At 44.8% G+C, this 21,080-nt stretch overlaps 1 protein-coding gene across 1 annotated transcript; it reads right to left on the reverse strand.

Moving 5' to 3' along the window:
- Positions 1–407: 407 nt before the first annotated feature.
- Positions 408–19,827, reverse strand: sh3bp5b (SH3-domain binding protein 5b (BTK-associated)). The gene is made up of 9 exons (XM_053431552.1): positions 19,575–19,827; positions 18,513–18,575; positions 13,379–13,507; positions 4,637–4,801; positions 4,381–4,511; positions 4,077–4,119; positions 3,710–3,929; positions 2,445–2,810; positions 408–1,512 (listed from the first exon to the last, which is right to left on the reverse strand). Exons 1-9 carry the CDS (start codon positions 19,644–19,646, stop codon positions 1,295–1,297), a joined length of 1,407 nt encoding a protein of 468 aa, XP_053287527.1. The 5' UTR covers positions 19,647–19,827; the 3' UTR covers positions 408–1,294.
- Between the last annotated feature and the right edge of the window lie 1,253 nt (positions 19,828–21,080).

Here is a 21,080-nt window from a genome sequence, read left to right on the forward strand (position 1 = left end):
GTCTGTGCTCTTTATTTATTCATGTTTCTCTTCAGGTTAAAGTTAATAACAATCTGTCACTCACACACCAGCAGGTGAGATTAGATCCAAAAAGATTCAGATTCAGTTCTTTACTCCACAAACTCTAAATACGTCATATCATATATTTATAAATAACATCAGAGCCCTAAGAGATTAATCCTAAACTGATGTTAAGATGAAAGAGCAGGTGACGCTTCCCACTTCCTCCCACTCTACAGAAATGAAACCTCAATATCCCATATCAATATTCAGCATTTGAAGCCAGAGTCGGCAAAGTATTTTAATAACTCATTAAAAAGGTTTTATGATAAAACAGTGCAACAGCAGCTGAGTTCTGAGTCGGTTACAGTTTGCTAACGTCTGAGAACATGACCCACACGCACCAGAGTGTTTTATTTTTTATTAATTTAACTTTTCATTCGTAAAAAGAAGAAATGTTACAACATGTCGTGTTTCAGAAGTTACACAACACGTCAACAACGCACACGAGCAAACTTCAGCCAAAGACGCTGCTGCAGCCGAGCTCCAGAGGTGACTGATTTAAATAAGATGCAGTTTTATTTATTATGAATTCAACTTTTCTTTTGTAAGAGACACAGAAGTCACATGACGTCGCTTTAAAGCCGAGAGGAAGCAACACACATTTTCAGCTGAGTCACAACAGGTAACACTTTTACTTTGAAGTCCCACTATTCAGCATTTAAAAACAGCATTAAATTAAATATTAATTCAACATCAACTTATATCACAGCTGATGTTGCTGTGATTAATTATCTGTTAATAAAAGTTGTGTGTTGTTTCTTTTGGTCTCAGATCAGATCTCATTGTGTATTTACTGCTCGTCTGTGCTGAGTCGAGTGACTTGAAGTAAAAGTTACTCAATCACAATCAGATTCATGTGTATTTATACTTTTATCTGCAGCTGAGCAGATTTGACACTTGAAGGATCACGACAGCGAAGCCCGAACAATTCACACAAACTTCAGGACGATACGACAGATCACATGAGGAGGAACCGTCCAACTGGTTTTAATGAACTTCTCCAGGTTCTGCAGAACCAAGCAGAACGTCTCCTCTGTGGAGGAACAGCCATCGAACTCCAAACCCTGATCCTCAGGTCTTCAGCTGCAAGGTGACAAAATAACACAAACAATAATCTCTAGTCCATCGCCAACACAATCCCAACGAGGAGGAGTTCCGGCTCGTAATCGTTTATCGTTCGGTCAGAATCAGTCGAGTTCTCTCTCTCTCTCTCTCTCTCTGTGTCTCAGACTCATTTGACCTTGAACCCAGACGGCTCGACCTTCTGGGAACAGACGTCTGATTTCTTGGTGCTGTCGGGGGGGCGAGGGCGGCGCAGGTTGAGGAAGCTGAAGCGTGATTCCAGGCTGAAGGGTTTCCTGGTGGCGGGAAGCGAACTGATGCTGCTGCTGTTGTTGTTGTTGACGGGAGCGTTGTCCAGTTCCCTCTCTGCACCTTCTGCTCGGTCACCTGCAATTCAACCAACTGTTAATACAGCTGCCAGCGTTTATTATGGACTCAATGCAAGAGGACATTTGTTCTCTTGCTCTCTAAGTTATGAGTTTTCCTCAATCACTTCTTCAATAAACCTCAGAGCGTTTCATAAACAGTTTGTTGTGCAGAGTGAAGTTAGAAAACTTTGTGTTCATCCTACCTGGTTTATCTGCACTAAAGATTTTATTCTTTATCTACGTTTACAAAAGATTTTCTTTATTTCTGTTTATATACAAGTTTGAATGATTTACTGAACTTTATGATTTTTCATAAATAAAATCTCAATATGAAGATTTGCAGCAACAAAACAAATGTTGAGCATCGCTGCTGAAACTCTGGATATTGAAAGGTTTGATGGGACCAGGGGTTTTTCAATCCAGTGAAATGTATCAACACTTATAATAATAATAATAATAAATATAGTGTTTGTGGCTGAAATGAAAAGTGAAAGCACACTGATGAGCACCAGAGGAACCCGGTGCAGCAGCTGATCTGGAGCAGGTTTCATCTCGGGCTGGCTGTCACTTTGACTAATCCTCCCTCCCTCTGCTGGAGCAGCTGCGAGCGTCCAACTGGAAATAGATTCTGAGACATCGTCCACCCCCCCCCCGCCCCGAGTCTGTTTCTCTCTGCTGAGTCTCAGGTGGACTCGTTTCACATCAGGTGCTTTTCTCTTTGTGGAGCAGCTCTACTCACTTTGACTCATCGAGTTCATCCAAAGACTCTGTTCTCAAACACAAGCTCAGACTCCCTGGGATCCAGCTTCAGCTCTTCTCCCCCCCCCCCACACTTCCTTTGCTGTTGATGCTTTGTGTAATATTGCTCCATCAACTTTGTATTTAACGCCTGAGGTTGTGAGTAGTAGATAGAGACCTGCCCCCCCCCCCCGGTCTCTTCCTGTCACTCACCTCTCTCCGAGTCGCACTCGGGCGACGACGCCCCGCTGCACTCGCTGCGCGGCCCGAGCACCGGAGAGATGAGGCTGAAGTCCGACAGCGACACGGTGCTGGGAAGATCCAGACTGCTGGGCCTGGAGGGAGGAGCAGGGGAGGAGGAGGAGGAGGAGGGCGTCGGTGATGGGGAGTCGGAGGAGGAGGAGGAGGAGGTGCACGAGGAAGAGGAGGAGCTGGCGAAGGGGCAGGGCGCCATCAGATCCTGTGGGCTGCTGGGAGTTGAACCCAGGCTGTAAGTGGACTGTGTCTCTGAGTCTTCTTCAGACAGGACGCCGCCGCCGGCCCCCCCGCACGGGTCATCATCGAAACACACCGACGCCACTGCAGAGGGGAGGAGTCAGAAAGAAGGCGGAGTTTAGAGAAGGCAAGGAGGTGAAATGAGATGAGAAAGAAGAAAGGGAAGGAAGGAAAGAAAGAGGGACAGAGGGAGGAAGGAAAGGAAACAAGAAGGTGGCGATGTAGAGAGGGAAGGAAGGAAGTAGGAGAAAAGAAAGAAGAAGAATGAAATGAGAGAATGAACAGAAACAAAAGAGAGAAAGATGTGGAGAAGAAATTTACGAGCAAACAGTGATCAAACAATTCTGTGTTGTTAAGGTTTTAACTTTAGAGGAAACTTTGTCTGGAGGCGATTTCTTTGTTCTTGTTTGTTTTCTTTGTATTTTCTGAATGTTCCTCCCAGTGTCCTGAAGCTTCTGTGTTTTCTCCCAGTTCAAATCCTTTTCACTTCTTTGCTCTGTTCAGTTTCTCAAGCGTCCGACTGGTGATTTATTTATCAGATTGTTTTTCTCAGGCTCAGATCCTCGAGTTCTCTCTGCCACCGAATCACAGACGCTTCAACTTGAGGAACAAATAGTTCAAATTCAACTCAATTAAACTCGGCTGTGATTCTGTAACTGAGTTTCCTCTGAAGTCCTTTAACAAACTTTCCAAGAATCACAACCAGGAATTCAGAGAACCAGACAAGGAGCTGGTTGTGTTTCCTCTGATGAGTTAAAGTTCTGCTCTTTGAGTCTCGAGTGTGAATCTCAGCTTCACAGGAGCTGGAGCTCTGATCTGCTTCCCTCCTCCAGACTGATGAATAACAAGTTTACAGAATCAGATTCTCCTCCAGAAATAAAACTGTATATTCAGCTGTTTATCTTTCAAAGAGTCGATTGTCCTTCAAACTCGACGAGCAGCGGGTTCAGGAAACCAACACCTGAGAGAGACACTGCACTCACTGGAGATCCCATCAGACTCCATCTTGAAGCTGGAGATGTCCTCCCCCGACACGCTGTCGCCCTCAGCGCCCACGCCTCGGCCCCGCGGGCCCATGGCGCAGCTCCGCCGCCGCTCGTGGATCTCATCAGAGATCTTCTCCAGGTTCCTGAGGGCCGCCTTGTACTCGCCTTTGGCCTGAGACAGCTTGGCCTGTCGCTCGTCCACGTTCTTCTTCAGGTTCTGGAGGAGAGAGAGAGAGAGAGAGAGAGAGAGAGAGAGAAGAGGGAGAAGAGGGAGGAGGATCACGATGACGTCACAGACAGAAACACACTGATCTGAAAGCAGCTGGTGTTTCTGGTGAAGTCAGAGTCCAGCAGCTTCACGTACCTCCAGCTGCAGGTAGTACTTGGCCTTCATCTCAAAGTAGGGCCTGAGGAGGAGGAGGAGGAGGAGGAGGAGGAGCAGGGGTCAGGAGAGAAAGAGAAGAGATTAGATCAGAGGGACAAATACATCATAACCCAGAAACCAGCAGCACCAGGGCAACATGCACTCCCTGCTGAGGCCACACGAGGCAGCGCTGATCTCTCTGGATTCATATAGAAATGAAATCACTTCTGACTCTAATCCACTCGACCTCGTTCTCTCCGTCAAGCCGTTACAGCGGCGGCCATTTTAAAGCGGCGGCTCTTACTTGGACTTGTTGATGGTGCGTTTGAGTTTCTTCTCCAGCTGCTTCATGCGACCAATCGCAGTCGTGTATTTTTCCGCCGTCTCCTTGTGAAGCTGCTCACTCCTCGTCTTAGTAAGCTCCGCCTCCATCACCTGTGACAGCCAATCAGAACTCACTGTCAGATGAAACATATCAACTCTCTGACACATTAAGAAACACAAACAGTAGAAGGTCACAGGTTTGTTAATATGATGAAGGTCTGTTTCTGGCCCCTCACCCGCTGGGTGGCGTGGTTCAGCATCTCCTGCCAGGCGGAATCAAACTGCCGGTTGTCCTCCTCCAGGAGCCTCTGCTCGGCCAGGGAGATGGTCTCCTTGGCCGCCCTCAGGACCTCGGTGGCCCTCTGGAAGTCCTGCGTGGTCTTCTGGGCTTCCAGCTGCGCCTGGAGGACAGAGAGGCGTCATCAACCCGAGTGATCACCTGACTGAACGACTGGTCCTTTGGTTTGAGGAACACGAAGCAGCTGGATTCATGTTGGTCTTCAGGTTTCTTTATATTCAACATATCTTTCAGCCTCTGAATTGATGTCTAACCCCCCCCCCCTGTGTTGTAGAGTCTGGAGCTGACGACACTGACTTCAACTCCGGACAAGGAGCTTTGAGAGAATCGATGTGAGACTGAAAATCAAAAGGACGGGAAGTCGAGCATGAAAGTGATGAATCATCACCGACGCTTCAAACCAGATCCCAGATCTGTTTCTCTGTTTCTCTGCTTCTCGGCTTCGGGGCCGGTCGAGCTTTTCTCAAGTGTTCAGAAGCAAAAAGCTCAAAAAGAAATAAACCCACATGGACCGAGAGAACTTTAAAGAACCACAGATCTGTGTGAAGCAGCTTCACTGAATATTAAATCAGTTCATTCCACAAAATGAAGCTTAAAGTCAGAAAGTTTGGAAACATCAGCTGATTTACACGTTTTCATTTTATAGATTAAAGCACAGAAGTTGTTAAAGACATTTCTGTGAATCAATACAAAGCAGAACTAATTATTAATATATATCTTTACTGAAAGTCTCATCATTGTATTTTGATTTACAACCAGAGACACACACACAGAACCATCACACTTTAAATGTAAGTGAATGGGAGAATGTGTACTTGTGTGTAACTGATGAAAACAGGTCGGCTTCAGTCTGCAGCTGCTCTGACATCATGCTCACTGTAATGTCGTTATCGACGGTCGACAACGCGCCAAAAACACCACGACACACACAACCTCGGCCTTGTTGCAGTCATGTGATCGTCTCTGTGCTCCACGCCGCTGCAGGACGCCATGTGTCCTTCAGTCTAATGTGTCCTTCAGTCTCACGTCTTCTGTGACAGCGTTCACGACAGAAAGAATTAGAAATAAAATGAATTTGCTTCCCGAGAGAAAGTAGAAACCCAGCTTTGAAATTTCCTAACAGTAAAAGTGAAACGCGTCTGCTGCTAGGTGCTTTTTAAAAAGCTGGTCTCAATATATTCTGTGTTAATAACAAATAAATAAAATGTGAACTTGACCCAGTTAAATCCAAACTGTGTGTAACTCCTCCTCCTTCAGTCTCTAACAAGTTAACACAACATGTTCTCTCTGTTCAACCGACTCGTGAATAATTGAAGCTCCTGTAGAAGCAAAATGCTTTTTCCTCCCAGAGACTCTCAGCTCAGGTCTGTAAAGCTCCGAGTTCCTCAACTCATCAGACTCCTCTCCGGAGACTCAGCTCGGGGGCGATCAAGAGGCTGCAAGCAAACGAGGAGGAGAGAGGGAGCGAGGGATGAAGAGGTTTATAGAAAGAGACAAACAGGGAGAGATGAGAGGAAAGCAGGAGACGGATGGAAGGAGACAAACGGGTAAAGAGAGGACGAGAAAAAGGAAGAGACGGGTGGATAACAAGAGAGAGAGAGAGGAAAAACAACTCACTAATAAATAAATATTTCCGATTAGATAAATCATCTGAACACGTCTGTAAAAAGCTCACATGGGTCATTGTGTAACTTCAGTGACTGAAACATTCTGAACTAACTGTCCCTGTCGTGCTTATTGACACCGTGACGGACACTTTAATCTTTTGTTTTTCCATTTCTCTTCCTTTCGTCTCTCTCACGTTTTCATCTTCTTCTTCTTCCCCCCCCCCCCCCCCCATCCCCGCAGCCGAGCAGGCAGCAGAAATAAAGTAGAACAAAGAGAAAAGTGAAAGAATTAAAGCCTTTAGTTTCCTGCTGTACTTAGTTTCTCGTCTGTTGTTGAGCTTCAGTTGTTCAGTGAAGTGTCGACACGCTTCAAATCAAGTGCGTTTTTATTTTTGCATCTTTCGCTTTCACTCATAAAACCAGGTCACCGTGAAAAAGTGTTTTCACTTTGCAGGGAAGTTTGTCCGAGCGATTTTTAAACTGGAAAGTTCTGAACGGATCACGTCTGTTTGATCTTCTGTGTTAATGTTTCAGTCAAAGTGCTTCACAACAGGATAACACAATAAGAGCATTACATGAAAATACACAGGATGACGAAGCTTTGTTAGAAACTGAGAAGGTTTGAAGAGGAGATCTTAGTGTTTCACTGCAGCAGCTCTTCAGATGTTAACTTGTTCTGCTACGGCTTCACATGTTTTTAAAAATAACTAAATATCTTGAACTTGTAATTCAGACAGCCAGACGTCAGGGAATGACAGGAATCCACTGCTGTCATCAGGGCCCTGTTTGTCTCCAACACAGGAGGAGGAGGAGGAGGAAGAGGAGGAGGAGGAGCAGCAGGAGGAGGAGCAGGATGAGGAGGAGCAGTATCTGTTATCAACATGACCTGATTTTACCAATTTTACTTGAAAATCTGATAATGGTCCGAAGCCAGAGCTCCATCTGGGACGGTAACGACCATTAAAGCCGGCGGTCTGATTCCGTGCAGCCGCTGTAAACACAGCTTCCTTTCTCCTGCACAAGGCCCAGACTGACCCCAGCCTTCAAGCAAACCCACATTCCATGTCGCGAGAGGGATGAGTGGACCAGGTCTGGCCTAGATACGGTTCTGAGGGAGGTTGAGGGTTGAACCCGCAGCAGGGAGGAGCCCCCCCCCGCCCCGCCTGTGATGTCCGCTTCACGCTCTTCAACAGACAAATTAACCCAGATCTGTCCCGGCCCAGGAGGACGTGCTGTGATGCTCAGAGAGAAGCAAACACTCACAGGTTGAGACGAGTGGAGCTGGAGCTTCACCCAAAGAGCAAATCACATTCACAGCTTCTACACAGGAGCAGTTAGTGAAATCTAATGAAACACAAACTGCTGAACATTCACCACGACCCAGGAGAGCTTCTGCTGCAGAGATGAAAGAACCGAATGAAGATGTTTAATCATCTGAAAACTTCACGTTAACCGAAGTGAAGCCAGTGAGACACAGACACATGAGATGGATTCTAATGAAAACCTTCCACAAAGCTTCTTTGAACCAACGTGACCGAAGCCGTGTGAAGAGAATAAGAAACCAACTTCCACATCTACGGTCTAATTTTAACAAATGTGTCATCATTTGTGTTTATGTGTTAATTATGTCACATTGTAATATGAATAACACATTTTAGTCACATTCTGTGATGTGAAGTTAAATCCATATTCCAAAGTGTCAGAGCTGCTCCGGTGACGAGTGCCAGAGATGTTATGCAACGGTCACAAACCACACACACACAGACACACACACACACACACATAAACACACACACACACACAGACTCAAAACCAGATGGCTTTGACCTTACAGCCGCTTCCTCCACCCCTCCTCCCCTGAATCCTCCAATCCCTCCATCCCTCCGTCCACATCTGTTCATCCATCAGCATCACTGACGTGCGCTGCCTCCAGCAGGAGGAGGTGGAGACAGAAAGAGAGGGAGGAGGACATGAAAGGAGGAGAAGAACAAGCAACAAGGAGAGAAGTGATAAGAAGGTAAAAGAGACTGAGAGGAGGAGTCTTCAGAGTCATGTGATGTTCTCGATGATTCCTCAGAGAATAATTCATGGATCCAGATAAAGTTAGATCCAGTGAATTTAGATGTGCTGTCAGAAGGAGGCTGTGGGGCGTCGGTAAGGGTTTGAGCTCTAGAGCCAAAACCTTCTGAAATCAACACTTCCTCCCCGCGGCTCAGGTTTTAGTTTTCACCAAGAACACTGAGTCAAAACCCTCTCGTCCATTACAGCAGCTTTAATCTTTCTCCTCCTCTCACTTCATCCTGTTTCTTTCCCTCCAGCAGAAAATCTCTCGTCTGCAACTCGAGCATTTCATCGTCTCCACAGCCGGGGATTTCCTCATCACCCCCCCCCCCCCCCTCGTCCCACTAATCTGACATCTGTTCAAACTCAGGCCTCCGTCATGAGCACGACACGTAGGAGGTGGTGAAGCTTAAAGTCAACCCCCCCCAGAAAAAGAACACATTTGATACCATGTGATATTAAATCTGGGACTTAACGAAACATTGAAGTGTTTGGAAATGTTCTGAATTGATATGTGATATTTTTCCTCTTCCTCTTCCAGCATCTGATATACTTTATGCCAGTTTTTATTTAATTCCCCAAATCCTAGCAGCTTGTCCTCTGTTCAGATCTAAATATTTTACATTATATAATAATCTGGATTTAATGTGGAAATGTGGAAAAACATACAAAATGATGGTGTCAGCAGTAAAGACATTTGGGCTCCATGTCTGCTCAAAGGGAGGACGTGGACGTGGATCTTTATTTACAGTTAAAAGGTTGAATTCACACAAGTTGTGTTGATCTGCAAACTGCTGAGTCATGACACCTCCTCACTCTGGGAGAGGCTGCATTTGAATCTGCTTCTAAATCCTGTGCATGAACTTTCTGTCTTTAAAACTGACACTCCCTCCACCACCTCTCCTGTTTCTCTGCAGCCCCCAGCCGACCTGCAGAGACATGGGGGGGGGGGGGGGTCCACTGCAGCTCTGACGCTCATAAAACAGAAAAACCTCGAAGGACAATTGGAGCAGCTCCGAATGATCAAACACACAATCTCCTGGATTCAAGGGAAGTCGTTAATGTGTCAATGGTTTTAAATATAACAGCGATGAAGATGATGAAGAGTTTAATTTCCTCCGCAGTCAGGATCCGTGAGTGTGTGTTGTTGTGTTGCAATCCGACAGCTGATAGTGTGCGAGGAAATCCGACACCCTCACTTCCATCTGCAGCTCAGACTGGAGAGGAATGAAAAGAGGCTGGTGCATATTTCATGATGTTTTAAAAAAACAACCTTCTGCTGAAAGTTGAACTTCAGATGCATCGCTCGGTCTCACTGGAGTCAGAACTTAGAGATGTGTCAACGTGCACTCGCACACTCGCTTGAGCCTTTTCAGCCTTGTCACCCTGACCCACTTCCTCTGAGGTCGAGTGCTTCCACCAGCTCGTGTGAGACCAGTGGGTAAAGAGCTTAGAGCCATGAAGTCAACGGCTGGAGACACTTTTATCTTAAAACATTCATTTATCTTTTAGTTCATCCTTGAGAGAAAGACCTGTCTGAGGTCACACAGCAGATACGTTCTATTTAATGAAATCAACAGAATCTCTGGATTTACTCTGTTGATTCACAGGGTTTGGGCTTCGTTCAATAGTAGAATGTGTGTGTGTCAAAGTTTATCAATTAAAAAACACACATGGGCAGCCCTGACCTCTGATGACCACAGACCCAGAGAGTCCAGTGCAGAGGACGAAGGAGGTGAACAGACCAGAAGGAGACTCGGCTGATTGGAACATTTACAAGTTGTTTTACCAGATCTGAGCTGTTCCTGCAAAAAGTATAAAACTCTCCCCACGTGAAAATGAGTGTGAGCAGAATGTTAGCCTGATAGAAGCCGATAGAAACTTTAAATAAAACCTGGATAAAGACCTCGGTCAAACCCAGCAGGAGAAACCCTGTTAGTTCTCCCCCGCAATGACGCACTTAGGAGTGACTAGCTGCCAGCGAGATATAGAAATGTAGATTATCCAACGTCCTCAGAGTTAAACGTCTGCAGTTTATCTTCTATCTGGAGTCGAGGTCAAACCGAGTCGTTTGTCTCCAGCAGCCGCTCCCAGGGAGCCGCCGGCCGCTTATCTGCTCCAGCAAATAATGTGTTTCTAATCCCAGTGCATGGGAGAGCGGGGGGGGGGGGGAGTTTTACAAACAGACAAGGACACAGTGAGAACACAAGGAAAAGTTCAGGAACGACACAAAGTCAGAAAACAGGAGGATACAACATCCACAGAGGGAACAAAGTCAGAACACAAACAACTGGTGGAAGACGACACGAGGCCGGGACAAAGAGACGCAGTGTGTCTTCAATCTGGGATATTTATAGCAAATCATTAAAATAACTGACATCAAGACGATTTGAGTGAGTTTGTCTAATTGTGTCTGCGACTATTTGGAAGCCCCCCCCCCCCCCCCCCCTGATAACAGCTTTGTTAAAGACACTGTGGTCGACAAGAAAGAAACTTTCACAGCCGCCAACAAACGTTTACTTGTTTACTGCTTTTCTATTTCTGTTCCAAGGACCTCTCTTCAAAGTCTCCAAAGCTGCAGGGAGTCAAGATATCGTACCTTCTTGGAAAAGACCCAAAAGCCTTGAGGGGGCAGCTGAGATGGAAACAAGAAGAGAACCAGACGATGATAGATTCCCTGACTGGGATATGAGACCAAATGGTTCGGTCAGAGAAAGACGTCGATTATCATCTGATCATCGCTAATTCGCTCAAATTAGTTTTAAAAAGAAAGGACCTGGAGGGTGAGGGCACCTGAGGGGAAGTAAGATGATCATTACGGCTGTTTTTGGCCTCGTCCTTATTATGTGATCCTGAACTCAACTGATCTCCACTGTGAAGCAAAACAAAAACTCCCCCATTCAGAATGTTCCTTTGCAGATTTGCAGAAAAACCTTGTCCTTAACTTTGCAAGATTACCCCAGAGAACTGATAGAAGCTCCACTGCAGTCTGCACCAATCAGAGAGAAGGGAAACAAAGCACTAAGGTGTGGGGGGGGCAGAGAGAGACTAGAAGTGAAAAGGTCAGATTAACCAAACTGACATTTATCCTTCAGCGTTGATATGAAGCATAACAAAGAGGCTTTTGAATCAGAACGAGGGATTGATGCATCAGATGGAAAATGATTTCATAGTTCATAGAACTAGAACAGGTGGCTGTGGGTTTAAAGCCCGTGGTTTGAAACCTAGAACTGGGTGCAGAGTAAGTTAGGAGCTTCCTCAAACTCAACAACAACAAATACCTAAAGCAGGGGTGTGAATGTATTTCACACGAAAGGATCCTGACAACAGGACGTGAGGCAAACGTCTGAATAACAGATGAGAGCCCAGAGACGAAGACAAAGACAGTTCAGACATAACGGGACATTTTGAGAAGAGCCCTCTTATAAAGCATCAACTCTTCTGCCACGTTGTTCCAGACCCGTTCTCTGGAGGTGAAAGTCAAGGTGGATCAGGGACGCAGGTGAGCGGTCAGGTGGGAGGAAGTGAACCAATCACATGCTGTACATCCTCATCTCACTTCCTCTCAGGACGTGACGATCAAGAAGCTGAACACACCGAACCCACGGGGAAGATTCTTTATAAAGATCCTCTGACCACACTCTCATTCTCTCATCACATCTTCATTCTCAATTAATCCAGAGATCTGTGTTGATTGTAAACCAGGGTTGGGGGTTTGAGTCCCACTAGGAGCCCAGATGCTACAGACAGAGGTCTTGGATCTTTCACGAGACTCAAAAGTGTTTGAGTTTTGTGACAAAGCTCAAATTAAACACAAGGAAGAACGATTATGAAACCTTCGGTGTCAACAGGTTAAGAAAAGAACTTGTATCTCAGAAAGAGGAACTCAAGTTGCTTCACAGAAACTTTCCCCATCGCCTGCATCTCAGCAGAAAACGGTGAATTCCCACTGACACTTCCAGAGTGTGTGTCTGTGGATGTGAACACATGCACACAGGGTCTTCCCACGAGAGACGGACACAGTGAAGTCTGTCCCTGCCGTCCCTGCCCGAGCTCTCACAGCTGCAGGGACATGGAGACAAGCAGGTGGCGGCCTCCTCCTCCGTCTACACACAGACACACACTTTGTGAAAAGGGGAACAGAGATTGTGGTCTCAAATGATTGTCTAGTTCCTTTTCATACCATTTCTAAGTTGTGCCCCAATTTCTGCATTGGTCCTGATCCACCAGACTGAAAACTTCAAGCATGGAAATTATGTTTTCTCCATTTAAAAAGGTCGACAAATGTTATTAAGAAAGAACGGAAGCAAAACACCCGCAGGGAAGAAGACAAATAAAAAGTCCAGATTATCTTTTCAATAATGTGAAACATGGACAAACAACCACATTCACACCAACTGTCAATCAAGAGTCTCGACAGAAAACCCACACAGACACAAGGAGAACAGGCAAACTCCATCAGCCGAACCGGGATCCGAACCAGGAACCTTCATCCTGTGAGGCGACTCGATTTAACTCAGAATGAAAAAGCCAGTGTTTTCAAATGACCTAGTATCAACTTAATAAAAACACATTTACATAGATTTGATATGAAAAATGATCACAAAACATTGCATTTCAATGATCTGTCTTCAAAGTCCTTCAACATTCGTTTCTGAAGATCCAACAAGGGATCAAAGGGAATCTGCTAAATTCTGCACCAACAATAAGCTGCAGTGAAAATATCAGTCACTGTGTTTAATTCCTAAACTAATTTGTTTATATGCTTCAATAATTGATTTATATAAATAACTGCAGATCCTATTTTCACATCAAGCCCCAGAGGAGAACATGTTGTAGTCAAGTGGCCGATGGATCAGATGAAAATCTTCTAATCGATTTAACGTCTCAGAATCAGGCAGCGAGTCCGATGTCCCATGTGACCATCGATCCAGCTCACGTGTTCCGACAGAACCGACCCAGCCACAGACGGGTCGGGTGGACCCAGTGGGTTTGAGTCCCTGCTCACTGACCTGTCTGGCCAACCGGCGCGCCTCCCAGTAAGGCTTGGACTCCTCCACGGCTTTGCCAATCTTCTTCACCAGTTCATCCAGCTTCACCGTGGCCTCCACCAGAACGGAGCGGAACTTCTGCCTCGAGTCCTGATTGACAGAGAGAAAAGGCTCAGTTCATGTTTTCAGTAAAATAAAAAACACCAATACGCAAGAAAGCAGTGTTTGTTTATTCTGGATATTTCTAGATCTCTGGATAGTGGGAGGAAGTTGAGATGTGTTGTCCTGCACCACCCCCCCCCCCCCCCCCCCACCCCCTTCTGTACTGTCTGATGTATGAATTATTATCTTAATGAGGAGATTTGATGGTTTTGATTCAACACAAACAGAGTAAAACAATAAATCCCCTTAATCCTGAAACGAGCACACCTCCACCTGAATGAGGCCAGTTACGGTTTCCCACTGGGCCCTGTTCCCAGTGGTGATAGGTTCAATCAGAAGTTTCTTCTTGATTTGATCTGTAGTATTTTATTTCACATTTCACTTCTGAATGAGCTCTTGCTTCATCTGTGGTCGGGCGTTGCAGCTCCTGACCCTTCACCTCCATCACCTCCCTGCTTGTAAAGTTGTGGAAATGAAACTTGCCTCAGCGATGAGTCACAAGAGGCCACAGGTCAAGAATCTAGAGTAAAACCCAATAACTCCAAGATAAAACCGCAAAAATGCAGTTGTACATAACTTTAACTCCCAGCCATTAAACTTAATATAATCTGCTGAAGTACTTTCACATCATGTTCCAGAGAAAGCTGACACAGCTTAATGAGAACGTCCTGATACAACAGAGGAGAAGCCAGAGCCAATCCGCTCTAAACGCCTATGAAAAGTTAGTGTCTGATATGATTCTGTTATCTGGAGCCGCGCACGCCGCTCGCTCCGTGTTAGAGAGCTCGACTCGTCAGAGGGGATTTCTCAGACTGACACTTCATCACGGTCTGGTAACTGATCAGAGAGGAACAGAATCTACTCAGATCAAGAAGAAAGAGACTCAGAGGAAAAACAAGATCTTGGGGAATCTTTCATTATTAATCCTGCTCTTCCTTCCAACACTCAATGGGGGGGAGGGGGGGTATACATATGACATCAGTCCCAGGTCCTTTTATTAGAAGATAAGGTCGAGCACAAAGAACCCTTAAGTTTAAGGGGAAAACCAGCTTGATTACAGCCGAGACAAAAGTTTGTGTTTGATGCTGAGGAAATGAAATTAAAACTCATGTGACACCTGAAGTCGACCAATCAGGTTTCAGTCCCATTCAACTTTAGATTCTAACCACAGGTTCAAACTTTAACTCCTCGGAGGAGAAAACTCTCAAAGACAAAGACTGGATATGTTTGTATGAGTCGATCCAGACACCAGCAAGTTCATCTACCAGTTAGAGGCCAGTGGGCTTCTTCCATACTCCAGACTGGGAAGGACTTTTAACTTTGCAAAGATGAGTTCTTACTGTAGGCCTCTGGTTAGTTTATTAACTCGTGTATATGAATAGGTACACTGTGATCAAATTAAAAAACTGACTGAACAATATACTGTAATTCAAACCATTAATCTGTACATGTTCTTAGAAGAACATTCAATAAACATAATGTTCATTTCTTTAACTCATTTATCTTTCTGGCATCTCGGTTTGTGTCCAGATTATTATTGTTTTCACTTCCAGACCAGTTAAATGTCAACTGGAGAATGTTTTCAACCAACTAGCGGAGCCAACTTTAATTTGCTTCTTATCACAGATCTGAAAGGAGAAGCAGCTTTTCTCCTGGTCTGTCTGTTGTTAAAGAGTCTGTCGTTTCTAACATGTCTGTGACTGTAAAGCACAGATTCCCCCGTGTTACTGATGTAAAGTGTTCATGTGATAAAGAAGAATGAAAAGTTAACATCTCCAGGATGTTGATAATCCACTTTGTGTTTGGATTTGATTAAAAAGGTTTAATTAGATTTCATCTGATTAAAAACAATATTTAATATGTGGAACTTTGAAGAAGCTTGTGACTCACTTAAGTTCTTCTGTTCTGCTTAAACACACAAAGACATTTTCCTCTGGTTATATTTAATCACCACTGTTCACAACTGGTCCAAAGCACAAGAACACAAGCACTGAACTGTGCATCCTCACAACGTGCACGCTCTCTTACTTCAGAACATTTCAGTTGCACATAAGCTCATAGAAAAGTTTAAGTCCTTCAACTTCTCTTTCTACATCCATCGCTCCTTCAAAGAAACAGGTCCACGCTCCCTCCATCTTCTCTAGACATTAAAAATCTATCACTGTCCACATTTCTGCATCAAACTGATCCGATGCTCATTTTAGCTTCAGTCGCAGCATCAAACAGAAACTGATTCTCAACAACTGTGAGGGGGATTTATTTTTGCCCCAATTTGCATGGTCCCCAGAGGATGAACCAGTCACACTTTGGCCGAGTAACTTTGTAGTTAACATCCAAATCTCTCAAAAGCAATTTCTGTGTTTTCATTTGAGAAGCTTGAACAGATGAATTGACCTAGAGACGTGATTATTGAACGTTTCTCAATCCACTAACTGTTTTATCACTAAGAGGTGAGCGGGGGTGTAAAGTGCTGACTCACAGTCTCAAGGGAAGAAGAGAGTCATGAAACTGTCTGTCCTCGGTGACTGAAAATAACAGAGCCTCAGTTTGCAGACAGCTTCTTGCTTATGGGTTTGAACTCAGCTTCTCTAACTCCTCCTGTGTGTCTCAGCGTCTCCGTCCTCCACTGACGCACTTCACCTCGTCAACACGTCTACGACTTATCTGCTAAATGAAATGTCAGCTGCATCGCTGCTTTCAAAGTACATTGTCTTCTTTGCGTGGCTGAATTCCCCACAACACCCCCCCCATCATGTCTCTCATTGTCATCTTCCTAGGCCTCACACGAGCTGAGTGGACAATGGGTCAAACAGTCTGACGACATCACAGCTGATGTCTCTGTGAGAACAGAACAAAAGGAAGCTCGGTTGAAACTGATATTAAAAAAGGGAAATAGTAATTTAAAACAGGATCGAAGCCCTTTGTGTGTTCATGTGGTCGTACGAGGAGTAAACAGAGAATATGGAGTTTTTCAGGAATGTCTGGTGTCAAGGTCACGTGATGATGAGCATCTGTCCTCAAGTGTCCTTCAGCCAGACGCTGATGTCTCTGTCCTCGTTCTTAAGACTGAGAGGACTGGAACTGCAACTGAAGATCATTTCCATCTTCGATTAGTCAACTGCAACTGAAGATCATTTCCATCTTCGATTAGTCGTCTTGTGACGAGTCTCTAAATCCATGGATCAACGCAGACCTCGATGTTTGGGGCCCGGCTCAGTTTAGACATTTATTTTTCTCGATGCTTCTGTGATCTCGTGGTTATTATCTAAGTTAAACTAATGACACATGAAGGAGGATATAAATATTCAGCTTTCATGGACTTCAAATAGAATAATAATTTTATATCTCAGTTCCATCGTCGAGATTGGTATCGATTAGTCGGTCGGTTATTAGATTCATATCAGAAAAACAAGTCCACCACACGTTTTCTGATGAGCATCAACTAACTCAGCACATTTTCAGAAATTGGAACCGGATCATTTTTGGCGTCTTTGCATGAAAATGACTTCGACGAGGATAAAGTGATTAGAACAATAGTTTCCACTTGATCATTATCCAGTTCATGAATTTATCTTTTCAGATCTAGAGGCGTCCGACTGAAGTTCAGTACCGAGGCAGAACAGTATCACATCATCATGTATCAGAAGAAACTGATTCCTGTGTTGGGCTTGAACCAAACAGATACTGACAGATGTTTGAAGTTGTGTGTCAGTTCCTCTGCTTCTTTAAACTTTGGAACAAATCCTTTAAGCTCAGTTACGAACAAGTTCAAGAGTGTTTGTTGTTGTTAGTTTGACGTCATTGTCGTTTCTGTTGTGAGGAGAAACATCTCAATCCCACCACATCTCAAAGACGTTCAAACATCCAGTGGCTTTGCTCTCTACTGTTCTGGAGCCGGGTTCCATCCCTCTGACTGTAGAGGAGCCATAAGGCACAGAAACATAAATCTGTCAAGGTTTAAAAAAGCACAGTGTTGATTCTACAAGTCTCTGAATCTACAGGAGAGACTCAATCCATCTGAAAACCACAGCTAAGAGGCGACTGATTGATTTGTGAGCTTTCAAAACCAATTCCCTTTGCTACTGGAACCACAGCTGCTGGTGAACCACCACTGGTTTAACCTGGGTCCCTTTTCTCTGTTGAAATCAATCCTCACTGCAGATCTTGGAGGAATTACAGAATTAGATCCTGATAAGAGTTTATATAACGACAACAAGAACTAGAATAGCTCTCACAACAGTTTCCTTTAATTCAATCAAGCGGCACCAAATTGCTCACAGTCAGATATCAGTCCTCTAAATAGGTCGGATTTTTTAATTATTAAGATGCTTGAATTATTATCTGGGAAATCAAAACACGTCCAAAATCCCAATGTTAAAGAAAGTGATGCAAACATTCCTCCATGCAGGAGTAATGGGTTCTTTCTTGTTCCAGCACAAGTTTTGTTCCAGTAGTTTTGACAAAGCTTGATTGGGAGGGTAAATAAATCATAAAGTAATCAATCAATCAGATTCATCCACCACCTTGTTCCGGCAAAAAAAATGATTTATCCTTTAAAACAAAACCGTGTAATGACACAAATTAACCCCCGAGCTGCCGGACTGACACGAAGCACAATTCTCCCTCTGCGTAAAGAAAAGACTTTGCACGTTGACCCCAGTAAAGCAGCGTGTGAAGCTGCTGGTTTACTGGTTTTTAATGGGACACAAAGCACAGTTATGCAAGTTAACAGGCCCTGATGGCCCAGGTGAGTGTCTCATGACTGTGTTCAGACCAGCTGACACAGAGCCAATCATAAACTTTACAAAACAGTCGGACCTGGAGACGAAGGTCAGGGAGGAAACTGCTGCATCTCCTGAACAGGTCCACTCAGGTTCTCCAGGTTCTCCAGGTGAGCAGAAGAGGTTCTGCTGCTCAGGTTCTCACACAGCGATCAAACAACCCAACCCACTGAGAACCCTGCAAACACACACACGAGTGAGGACAGACTGACCTCCAGCTCCGTCTCGCATCTGTTGATGTCGTCAGTGGACTGGTTGAGTTTCTCCAGCTCGCCCTGGAAGAGAGGGAATAACAGAGGGATGAAGGAGGAGGAGGAGAGAGGGACACGATATGAAACCTGGAATCACAAGGAGGGAAGACTGGCAATATCCTGAATGTATTAAACATAACAAATGTTTGTTTATGAATTTCTTCTTTCAACCAAATGAGTTCACTGAATATTCATGAGTCCTCGAGAGCCGAGTCCAGAACCTGAACTGAACCGTGAAGCCTTCGATGACTCGTCCAAAAGCCTGAAAGCTGAGTCAGCAGATTCACCACTGATCTCTCCACAGCAGAGTTTATACATATTCATTTGAACCTGAGCCAGAGAAGCAGAACATCCTGTGAGAGGAGAAGCTGGAGATCGACCAGACTTCATGAGTTAAGAGAAATAACCTCTTCTGGAAGTAGCTGCTCATCACACGCGTGTGTTTTAAAGGTTGAATCGACTGAAACTGATCTGAGGTCGACAGGTCTTTAAAAAGGTGAAATGACAGAACGTCACAGATCAGATGATGAGTCAGCACATTAAAGTCCAACTGGATCATTTCTACTTTAACAAGCAGCAACACAACAAACTGACAGGAGACACACAACAAGTCATCTCAATATATTAACCTGACACACTTTGATTATGTTGTGTGTTTGTTGTGTGACAGAAACGAAGGTTTTCTATCAAATCATCATCTAACAATTAACGGATTAATTAAAGAATCATCTTCACGTGCATGTGGCTGAGATTCACGCATTTCCATCCAGATGTTTCTCTCACTGCTCCTCATATATAAATATATATACATATGGTTTAAATACAGATATGCAAATTTAATAACGATGAGTGCATGAACAGCCGAGCTGGAGCCAATCAGCACACGAGCCTGCAGAGGATCTGGTTATTAGCGCATCACGTGCACGTGCAGGACGTGTGGACCACATCGTGTCCACCGGAGCAGCAGCTGCATCCAGATGTGCAGCAGATCAGAATCTATCAGAACCCCTGGAGATGACCGACCTGGATTCTGGGGTCCACCTCCTCGTCCTCGAACTCCGTCTCCTCCTCGGACCGGTGCTCCGGCTGCTCCATGCTGCGGATGAGGGACAGATGTCTCCGCCGAACAAAGACACTCGCATCGGTGTCCCGGTGGACAGACGGAGAGGACAGTGTCTCCTTTCACCGCTGTCCGCAGGGGACCATCCCGGTGCAGTCCAGCGGGTCTGAGGCACAGCGGAGGCGGCAGCGGCGTGTGTCCTCGGCTCGGTCTCTCTCCTCAATGAGCCGGGGATCGAACCACAGCACATCTGCTCGCCAGGGAACGCCCCCTTCTGAGCAGTAGGGGGGGTGATTAGTGCCTCGTAGCTGCGACGCGTCATTATAACAAGATGGAGGATCAGGCACAGAAAGTTCCTTATTATTATTATAATAATAATAATAATAATAATAATAATAATACATTTTATTTATGGAGCATACCTACATCACACGTATGATACATGATCATACAGTGGAACCAGCTTAAAGGGATAGTTCACACATAAACTAAATTCACTCCTTATCTCCTCAGCACGATGATGAAGGGGGGGGGGGGGGGGGGGGGTTGTTTTAAGACATACAACATACAGTTGAAGTAAATGATGACCTTGTCTTCAGATTTAAAATAAGCCCAATTCATGCTTCTACCCAGCGCAGAGATCTGTCCAATCACAGTGTGTGGACCTGTCACTTCAGTGTCAGGATTAGTTATTAATCACTGGTTTTGTTCAAACCAGTTCAAACGTACACACTGTTCCTGTGCCACTGGAACACTATCAACTCGGGTTGTTCCTCTGTGACCTCATCCCGAGCGCCGACCTTCGAGGTTTATTGGAACTCGGCCTTCAGCTGATGAAGTACTTGGATTCATCTCATCTTCACTTCAAGAAAAAGCTCTGATCCCGTCTGGATGTGAGATGACGTCCACCATGATAGAAGATCATCAGCACCACTGACTGTGAGTCGGGTCAACAGGTTCTCAGACTGTCATCACTGTTCTGGGAAATGAATTCTGTTCTCGACCCAGTACAACTGTGGTCACTGTCCCTAAAGGAGGCGACAAACATAAAGAGCATTTGATTCAGTTAGGAACGATACTGAGAAACCAGACTTAACATAATTATAGTCAATGATTAAATGACATGCTTTTACATGTAGGTCAGATATGAGACATCACAGATCAGATGTGATGTTTGTTGGGCCGAGTTATCTTCACCGTCATGGAAAACCAGTTCAACAAACACCCATTTCATTTCTGTCATAATTCCATTTATGATTCTGCCTTGACTCTGTTAATGATGTAACTCCAGTGCTGTCTGTGGAGCCGGGTCAGACAACAACACAACAGCAACACATGTTGTTCACACAGTTTCACAAAATCATTTTTAACTGAACAAAATCTGGTCTGTTCGCCTCAGATCTGAAATCAAGCTTTGAACCTCGTTCCTTTTTCAGATCGTTCAGCCGGACTCCACTTCCTGTCCCCGG

This window comes from Pleuronectes platessa, chromosome 10 (assembly GCF_947347685.1).
Source record: "Pleuronectes platessa chromosome 10, fPlePla1.1, whole genome shotgun sequence".
Lineage (NCBI taxonomy): Eukaryota > Metazoa > Chordata > Actinopteri > Pleuronectiformes > Pleuronectidae > Pleuronectes > Pleuronectes platessa.

What these genes read in the sequence shown, in the direction of transcription:
- sh3bp5b (XM_053431552.1), bottom strand. Translation starts at nt 19,646, where the DNA reads ATGGAGCAGCCGGAGCACCGGTCCGAGGAGGAGACGGAGTTCGAGGAC. An exon ending in AGGTGGACCCCAGAATCCAG is followed by an intron (nt 18,576 to 19,574) that starts GTCGGTCATCTC and finishes CCTCTCTTCCAG; the next exon opens with GGCGAGCTGGAGAAACTCAA. An exon ending in AGTACTACCTGCAGCTGGAG is followed by an intron (nt 3,930 to 4,076) that starts GTACGTGAAGCT and finishes TCTCTCCTCCAG; the next exon opens with AACCTGAAGAAGAACGTGGA.